The sequence below is a fragment of the Oncorhynchus clarkii genome, chromosome 2 (assembly GCF_045791955.1).
Source record: "Oncorhynchus clarkii lewisi isolate Uvic-CL-2024 chromosome 2, UVic_Ocla_1.0, whole genome shotgun sequence".
Lineage (NCBI taxonomy): Eukaryota > Metazoa > Chordata > Actinopteri > Salmoniformes > Salmonidae > Oncorhynchus > Oncorhynchus clarkii.
Window position 1 is genome coordinate 58,611,331 of NC_092148.1, and position 10,239 is coordinate 58,621,569.

The following is a 10,239-nucleotide window of genomic DNA, read 5'->3' on the forward strand; positions in this document are numbered from 1 at the left end:
ACACTTAGAATAGGGATTAGAGACTAGCGCAAGTACTGAATCGTACAACATTCACACACACAGAGTCTGTGAGAGCTTTTTCCACCAGGCAGGAGCAGCCATGAGCCTGGCTTGAATTCAATCTCTACAGTACCACGGCCCTGCAATGATTGCCGCTGACGCTTCTGCTTCCGCTGCCCACACATTTCTCATTGCAAAATGTATTGACAGATGGTACTGTTAGGTCTGGTATCCAGCATCCACTGGGAAGTGGTAATGAACACTGATCACACAATGTCCAAAACCCTCAGTGGGTTAGACGCAGAAAGAGAATCATGGCAGGATTTGAATAGAATGTTATATATATGGGGGATACAATCTTCCCAGATCTGCAGATTTTGCTGCGAGGAGGCAGAGTCATTAGATCATTTATTTTGTAGCTCTTTTTTTGGTCACAAGTCCAGGAATGGCTGAAGAATTGCAACATTTACCTAGAGCTAACACTGCAGATACTGTAGCAATACTGGGTGATTTAAAAAGGCATAGTCAATCGATCAATAGTATAATAATTATTTTAGCAAAAATGTTTCTTTAATTTACCATCTGTAGAAACTATGAGGACATTCCGTAACTTTTGTGAAGCATCACAGCACAGTTGAAAAATATATGGCAAATAGAAATCCAAAATGGATGGTGTTAAGAGATAGATGGGAGGGGCTGAATGGAGCTGAAGGGTGGAACCAATAACAACAAGATAACCAACGTAAAACATACAGGGTTTGTAAAATGTATGTAGGTTCAGAACTTTTGTGAAATAGCACAGTTACAAATAGAAATCAGATGGACATCAGAAATAGAGGAAGGGCTAAAAACAAACAAAATATAACTATTGTAAAATAGACTGTCTTTAAAATGTGTATAGTATGTATAAACTGGAAGTAGAAGCCTAAGTCTTATTGTTTATTAGTTTAGTCCATTTGGGGGAGGGGTGGTAGGGTTTGCAGGGAATAATAAAGGCAAATATATTGGAAGAACTGTGCCGATGCAAAGTTTGGAAACAGAATTACGGTCAAATCTCCCTCAGTTTTTTATGCGACCACATTCTTCAAAAACTTTGGTAGATATCGACTCCGAATTGAGGATTCAAAGATGTCTGCAGAAATAATGGGGTGTCAGCTATATAATGACACCTTGAGTTTGAAAAGATCTCTTTTGGTTATTGAACTACAGTAGGTGGATTTACATCCGTTAAGATAACAGAATTCTGGTAACGGAAATACATCATGGGTCCCTGATCTGTACTGGGTAATTCCACCAATTAGCTGCCTTTTGAGTAGCGTAACTTGTTTGGGGGAAGAATTGTTTTATTTTAAAATTACATGATGTCATAATTATCATCATTATGTTCATGTTCAACTTAATAAAAAACACTTTCTCCCATCTCAAGGGGTTAAATAAATAACAAATCCTATAGTAACTGCCTATTTAGTGCCAAATCAAGTAACAGGGTTGATAGCATGGCTATCTATGGGTAACAGGGATGACGTTACACTCAGTTTTCCACCACAAAACACCAGAAAATGGCCAAAAAGAGTAGAACCAGCTCACCTGTTTTTACACTATGATTTGACTATTAGCTGGTCAATGTAAAAAAAAAAGTTAAAAAAAGGGGAATAGTTTCACCATATTAAAACGACAGTTCAGTTCACGTAACAGGGTTGACCTTAAAATGAGGGACAGTCGGTTGTTCGTTTTTAACCTTAACATTCATTAAATAATATTCAGAAATTCAGAAATTACTTTGTCAGAGCAACAAAATACCTAGGGTTTACAATGATGGTGAATACTTCAATATAATATAATTGAAAAGCTTCAATCTGGTACGTTAATGCTAAAATATATACATCAAGAAACATGACGCTTATGTGTATACAGTACATTGCATTCAATTGGGGGAAGATTAGTGTCAATATATTGACGCCAAGAGATACACATCAAAGACATGATGCCTAAGTGAATACATTTCATTCAATAGGGGGAAAATTAGTGCAACAAAATTGATTCATAGAGATATGCGTCTGTCTATGATGGCTAAGTGCCAACAAAATCCAAAACAGTTTCACATTGTGGAGATTGCTGGTCATCTCAAACAGACTTTTCTAATCCAAATTTGCCCCATTCATTTTTTGTTGTAAAACTATAATTTAGCTAACACCCCATCTACTTTTGTGACTATGTACCATTTGGTTTTGAAGTAGGCTGTCATAAGAAGCTTCACCATTTCAACAACATGTTGTAGGCTATTATACAAGGACTTTCCAGATGATTTGCAGCCGCTGTGTTAAAAAAACAAACGTCTTTTTCTCTAATCTATTGATGATCAGATACTTCAGTCGTAACTGGCTCTGTTGCGCTCACATTTTACAGGTGATAGCAGTGGTAAAGTTGTCTACAAACTTAGATTTGTCTTTTTTAACAATAGCATACATCAAAATGTCTCCAGTGCTGCTGCATGGGCTCATTCGTTGTCTTGCTATCAATTACACAGGCTGTGTGACCTATTTCTTCGACGACCCATATAGAATATCTGTGCATTAGTGGTGGGGTAGGCTAAATAAATACAACAGAATAGGCCAAATGAAAATAAGATTGATAAATGAAATGAAAAAAGCTGCATGCCCAGAGCTCGTGGCTGAGCACGTGCTGAACAATCCCATACGTGAAATGTGTTTCTAGCCTCAACCGTTCTACCGATGTCACTCGAAAGGACCTTAACTTTAGGTCAGGCTTCAAATGAGGCCTGCCTTTTTGCCATGTAGTGGGTGAGGGGTGAAAATAAAAAACAAATAAATATATAATTTTTTTTTGCCATTTTTCAGCCCAATTTCGTGATATCCAATTGGTATTTACAGTCTTGTCTCATCGCTGCAACTCCAATACGGACTCGGGAGAGGCGAAGGTTGAGAGCCATGCGTCCTCCGAAACGCAACCCAAACAAGCCGCACTGCTTCTTGACAATGCCCACTTAACCCGGAATCCAGCCGCACTAATGTGTCGGAGGAAACACCGTACACCTGGCGACCGTGTCAGGAGTCAGTAATGGGACAAGTACATCCCTGCCGGCCAAACTCTCCCCTAACTCGGACAACGCTGGGCCAATTGTGTGCCACCCCATGGGTCTCCCGAGCGCGGGTGGCTGCGACAGTGCCTGGACTCGAACCCAGAATCTTTAGTGGCCTTAGACCACTGCGCCATTCATGAGGCCGAGTTTAACATTTATGTACACTACCATTCAATAGTTTGGGGTCACTTAGAAATGTCCTTGATTTTGAAAGAAAAGCACATTTTTTGGCCATTAAAATAACATCAAATTTATCAGAAATACAGTGTAGACATTGTTAATGTTGTAAATTATGCAGATTTTTATGGAATATCTACATAGGCGTACAGAGGCCCATTATCGACTCCGGGAGGCGGGCATTCTAGGCATCTTCTGAATACCACCCCTACCTATCTTCTGAATACCACCCCTACCCATCTTCTGTATACCACCCCTACCTATCTTCTGTATACCACCCCTACCTATCTTCTGTATACCACCCCTACCTATCTTCTGTATACCACCCCTACCTATCTTCTGTATACCACCCCTACCTATCTTCTGTATACCACCCCTACCTATCTTCTGTATACCACCCCTAACTATCTTCTGTATACCACCCCTACCTATCTTCTGTATACCACCCCTACCTATCTTCTGTATACCACCCCTAACTATCTTCTGTATACCACCCCTATCTATCTTCTGTATACCACCCCTAACTATCTTCTGTATACCACCCCTAACTATCTTCTGAATACCACCCCTACCTATCTTCTGTATACCACCCCTACCTATCTTCTGTATACCACCCCTACCTATCTTCTGTATACCACCCCTACCTATCTTCTGTATACCACCCCTACTTATCTTCTGAATACCACCCCTATCTATCTTCTGAATACCACCCCTACCTATCTTCTGTATACCACCCCTAACTATCTTCTGTATACCACCCCTATCTATCTTCTGTATACCACCCCTAACTATCTTCTGTATACCACCCCTAACTTGTCACAACACAACTGATTGTCTCAAACGCATTAAGAAGGAAAGAAATTTCACAAATGAACTTTTAACAAAGCACACCTGTTAATTGAAATGCATTCTAGGTGACTACACTCTATGCCAAGAGTGAGCAAAGCTGTCATCAAGGCAAAGGGTAGCTACTTTGAAGAATTTGTTTAACAATTTTCTGGTTACTACATGATTCCATATGTTATTTCATAGTGTTGATGTCTTCACTATAATTCTACAATGTAGAAAATAGTCAAATTAAAAGAGAAACCCTGGAATGAGTAGGTGTCCAAACTTTTGACTGGCACAATATACACATACAATATGACCAAAAGTATATGGACACTTCCTTGTTAAACATTAATATGGAGTCGGTCTCCCTTTTGCTGCAGTAACAGCCTTCACTCTTTTGGTAAGGCCTTCCACTAGATGTTGGAACATTGCTGTGGGGACCTGCTTCCATTCAGCCACAAGAGCATTAGTGAGGTCGGGCACTGATGTTGGGTAAGGGCCTTCCCCAAACTGTTGCTTTAAAGTTGGAAGAACACAATTGTCTAGAATGTCATTGTATGCTGTAGCTTTAAGATTTCCCTTCACTGGAACTATGGGGCCTAGCCCGAACCATGAAAAACAGCCCCAGACCATTATTCCTTATCCACCAAACTTTACAGTTAGCACTATGGTGTATATTTATACTCTGGAATCCGACACTGCTCATCCTAATATTTATATATTTCTTAATTCCATTATTTTACTTTTTAGATTTGTGTGTATTGTTGTGTGTTGTTAGATATTACTGCACTGTCGGAGCTAGGAACACAAGCATTTCGCTAAACCCGCAATAACATCTTCTAAATGTGTATGCGACCAATAAAATGTGATTTCATTTGACGCCCTGGAACAAAGCTACTGCCTCAAGCATTGTACACGACCAACAAACATCTACAGGTTGCATGCGCACATAGAGTACAATCTGAGATGCAAAATACCATCTAAGATGCACGCTTATGCGCTTTGAGGTTCGCAGACCAGGCGCCGTCAGCGCTCATAATCACTGCTGGATGCTTCTCAGCTAGCTAGCCATTGTAGCCAATTTATCAAGGTGACAGCTAAAGCACAAGCAACTGAGATTTCTTGGTTGTAGTGCTAGCTAGCTAACTCTCCCAAGTTTGACCTCTGCGATTGTGTACTGCATCATCCATTTCGTATGATATGTTACGTCCTTTTTTTCGGGTGCAATTCGTATGCTATTTTACGAATCCAATTCATACAATATGTTATGAACTTGTTGTGCTTAAGATCCCAGACTGTATCTTTAACTAGAGAGAGAAAGAAGAGAGAGACAGAAAGAGAGAAAGAGGGAGGGGTTGTCCAGACTGCTCCACACTCTCGCTTTGACCACAAGACACAGAAAGAAAACAGTTATGAGCTAAACATAACAGTATGCCAGTGGAAGGGAGGACAGTAGAAGGTGACCCTGTGGTTTGTGACTACTGTGATTTGTCATTGTAACCAATTCAATTGCAGTAATTCCATTGGTGATTTTTCTGTAATTCTGTTACCAATTTGGTAACAACAATGGTATAAGTAAAAACACTATAACTAATTGATAGGTCTACCCTTTACTTGTTACTTCTGCGAACTTTCATTATCGGAGAGAAATTAGAATGTGGGTTTTTGTTAATGGCATTAAAAGGCACAAGGCAATGTTTCTTAAACTTACAGAAGGCAAGTCATTTCAAGTGTTGATATGAGATGGCAGGGGTCTTTACTTCAACACGATTGTTGACATAAATACTTTTTCTGGTAGTCTAGATGTTTTCTAAGACCCCGTTTCCATCTGTTTGACCAGAAATCAAAGCCATTACCTATTCATCATTTTTATGATGGAAAATTGTTGAAAAATGTATCTATGGCTTAATTTCCCAAAAATATAGATATAGCTTTCATTTGACACCCAATTTATCATGCTGCTAAGAACTTCAAATGTTGGGTCCTTTTACATGGAAATGACCTGTGTATTGCACACGCAATAGTGTAATGCAATGTGCATGAGACAAAAGGCTGAATTAATTGAATTTGCAATCTATTGTAGATTTTTTATTTAATGTTTTATTATTTTTATTATTATTATTGTCATCATTAATAATTAATTATCTTATCTAAAAGATAGATACAATTTCCATTTGAGCTTGATGAGACATTATGGCGCGTGGGTGACGCTGGCTCTATAGGCCTACTAACCAAAGATGATGAAATAACGCTGTAGTTTTACAACAGTAGCCTAGTACACCCAGTGTTTCCGTTTGAATGAGTCTCGTGCGGCTGCCAAGAGAACAGTGCATACTACGATATCCTTATGTGGCGCAATCACACTGGACACAAACGTCATTTCAACGTCAATTCCGCGTTGGTTCAACGTCATTTCATTTAATTTAAACAAACGTGTATTCAACCTGTGTGTGCCCAGTGGGATGCAACGTGTAGGCTACAACAGTTCCAACATCTAATCGTGCTTAGTGTGGTAATAGTGAATTGCATCGGCTTGGATACTTACAGATGCAAAGACAGGCTATCAGCTTCGCCCCATTCTCGGGCACTGGGCAGTCAGGGAAAATGGGCTTGAGAAGGTAGGTAGCGAAGACGTACGCGACAATGTACTGCGATGATGGCCGGATGATGAGCAACTCGATCCACAATTTCAGGAAAGCCGGCAGGGAACCATACACTTCAAGGATGTAAGCATAGTCTCCACCTGATTTGGAAATAGTGGTGCCCAGCTCAGCATAGCACAGGGCACCTATGGTTGAGAACACTCCACACACTGCCCAAACAATAAGGGACAGTCCGACTGACCCGGCTTCCTTTACCACTCCAGTCGGGGTCACAAATATACCCGAGCCGATAATGGTACCCACAATGATAGCGACGCCATTCACCAGGGTAATGGTTCTCTCTAGGACAACCTTATCTTCGCCGGGTACAGATACCTTGTCCGGGCTTCCCGGTGCGCCTCCCGTTCGGCTCGAGTTTCCATTCTCCCCTCCGGACGGAGAGAGCATCTTCTCCGTAACCTCCTTGTCTTCCACATCCCGGTCAACTGACGAATTCGAATTTCTTTTCTTTAAACTAGACATTGCTCGATCCTGTGGGGACACAGCTTTTAGCGTGTTGTCTGTGTCTCTCCTTGCGTTGTTTTTTCTATTCAATGTCTATGATTCTGTCTGAGTCGCTCCTGTAGCACAAATACACGATGCTGACACGGAAAAACGTGCTTGCTGTGTCAACGCAACTCTGTGTATAAAGGACTCGAGTAGAATGCATCAAGGGGAGAATCGCAAGTGCCCTGTTGCGTCCTCTCTCCTTACCTCCCTCCCATTGGAAAAGGTCAGAGGGGCGGGACCTCTGGCTTTCTCATTCAAATTGTCTTTGAGGACGCGACGACGAACATTTGAAATTGTCATATGGGCCAGTCTCCTTCTTTTTTTGCCTGTCATGACAGCGTCACAAATCCACCCCAAATGATGCTGCTGAGTTGCTAAATGTGAGACCGAAGCTTTTACGCCCTCTAGTGATGTTTTCGCTGAGACAAACCGTTTAAGGGCCCAAACTGCCAGACAAGCTGAAATGCTTTTGTTGGCATTCTCTGCTAGGCAGTTAAAGAGTGAACTGAGATCATTTGAAGGAAAATACAAAATGGCCATTGTGGTAAAGACGCACTAGTTGCCAATCCATACACATTCCTTTCATTATGTGACATGTTGGCCTTTGTTTATCAGTGCCACATTAAATATATCACAAGTAGTCCATTTAACTTTAATCCTTGACATTTCAAATAATCTAGAATGTTTGTTTATGGTAATTCTTGTTAGTTTACTCAATATATTATTGGGGTATACATTAATTTAGCCTATCGCTTTCATTCTACAAGTGGACATGTAGCTTGAAGAGCTCACAAACTGCACTGCCTACACTTATGTGGAATTCGTTTTGGTTCATTAAATTCCATTTACATGTTTTATGTCAATTTCTTAATTGTCTGTTGTCTGGAGCGCTTCATGTAGGCCTATGCATTATGTGTGAACGGGCGCACATAAAAGTACCTAGGCTAGAGCTGCCGCAGAAATCCCACTATGCCCTCGTACGAACCATCAAACAAGCAAAGCGTCAATACAGGATTAAGCTTGTATCCTACTACACCGGCTCTGAAGCTCGTTGGATGTGGCAGGGCTTGAAAACTATTATGGACTACAAAGGGAAACCCAGCCGTGAGCTGCCCAGTGACGTGAGCCTACTAGACGAGCTAAATGCCATCTATGCTCACTTTGAGGCAAGCAACACTGAAGCATGCATGAGAGGACCAGCTGTTCTGGACGACTGTGTGATAACACTCTCGGTAGCCGATGTGAGCAAGACCTTTAAACAGGTCAACATTCACAAAGCTGCGGGGCCAGACATTACCAGGACGTGTACTTAAAGCATGCACGAACCAACTGGCAAGTGTCTTCACTGACATTTTCAACCTCTCCCTGACCGAGTCTGTAATATCTACATGTTTCAAGCAGACCACCAAACTTTGGTCCCTGTGCCCAAAGAGGCGAAGATAGCCTGTCTAAATGATTACCGCCCCATAGCACACATGTTGGTAGCCATGAATTTCCTTTAAAGGCTGGTCATGGCTCACATCAACAGCATCCTCCCGGATACCCTAGACCCACTCCAATTCGCATACCGCCCCAACAGATCCACAGAAGAAGCAATCTCAATCGCACTCCACACTGCCCTTTCCCACTTCCCACCTGGACAAAAGGAACACCTATGTGAGAATACTGTTCATTGACTACAGCTCTGCGTTCAACACCATAGGGCCCACAAAGCTCATCACTAAACTAAGGACCCTGGAACTAAACACCTCCCTCTGCAACTGGATCCTGGACTTCCTGACGAGCCGCTCCCAGGTGGTAAGTGTAGGCAACAACACGTCTGCTACACTGATCTTCAACACTGGGGCCCCTCAGGGGTGTGTGCTTAGTCCCCTCCTGTACTCTCTGTTCACCCACGACTGAGTTGCCAAACACAACTCCAACACCATCATTAAGTTTGTTGACAACACAACAGTGGTAGGCTTGATCACCTAATGATGAGACACCCTATAGGGAGGAGATCAGAGACCTGGCAGTGTGGTGCCAAGACAACAATCTCTCCCTCAATGTGAGCAAGACAAGGAGCTGATCGTGGACTACAGGAAAAGGTGGGCCAAACAGGCCTCCATTAACATCGACAGGGCTGTAGTGGAGCTGGGTGAGAGTTTCAAGTTCCTTGGTGTCCACATCACCAACAAACTATCCTGGTCCAAACATACCAAGACAGTCTTGAAGAGGGTATGAAAATGCCTATTCCCCCTCAAGAGACTGAAAAGATTTGGCATGGGTCCTCAGATCCTCAAAAAGTTCTACAGCTACACCATAGAGAGCATCACCGCCTGGTATGGTAACTGCTCGGCATCTGACCATAAGGCGCTACAGAGGGTAGTGTGTACTGCCCAGTACGTCACTGGGGCCAAGCTTCCTGCCATCCAGCACATATATACTAGGCAGTGTCAGAGGAAGGTCCAAAAAATTGTCAGACTCCAGTCATCCAAGTCATAGACGGTTTTCTCTGCTACCACACGGCAAGAGGTGCGGCAAAGGCGTCTTAACAGCTTCTACCCCCAAACCATAAGACTGCTGAACAATTTATCAAATGGCCACAAGATTATTTACATTGGCAACCCCCCATTTGTTTTTTACACTGCTGCTACTCGCTGTTTATTGTCTATGCATAGTCACTTCACCCTTACCTACATGTACAAATTTACCCTCGACTAAGCTGTACCCCAGCAAATTTACTCAGTACCGGTACCCTCTGTATGCAGCCTCATTATTGTTATTTTATTGTGTTACTTTTTATAATTTTTTACTTTAGTTTATTTGATAAATATTTTCTTAATTCTTTCTTGAACTGTATTGTTGGTTAAGGGCTTGTAAGTAAGCATTTCACGGTATGGTCTACACGTTGTGTTCGGCACATATGCCAAATAAAGTTTGATTTGATTTCAGCCACTTGAAAACGAGGCAGTTACTCAGTGATGTGTTGTGTTGGAT

The 10,239-nt window shown here is 41.8% G+C and overlaps 1 protein-coding gene across 2 annotated transcripts in view; it reads right to left on the reverse strand.

Moving 5' to 3' along the window:
• The window catches only part of LOC139370615 (solute carrier family 7 member 5), a 31,196-nt gene extending 23,710 nt beyond the window's left edge, over positions 1-7,486 (reverse strand). Inside the window, exon 1 of one of the 2 annotated variants that reach the window (XM_071110221.1) lies at positions 6,654-7,486. In XM_071110221.1, coding sequence (XP_070966322.1) covers positions 6,654-7,233 — 580 coding nt within the window. In that variant the 5' untranslated portion in view covers positions 7,234-7,486. The remainder of the gene's footprint in view (positions 1-6,653) is intronic. The other variant, XM_071110215.1, reaches the window with a different exon arrangement.
• Positions 7,487-10,239: the final 2,753 nt, after the last annotated feature.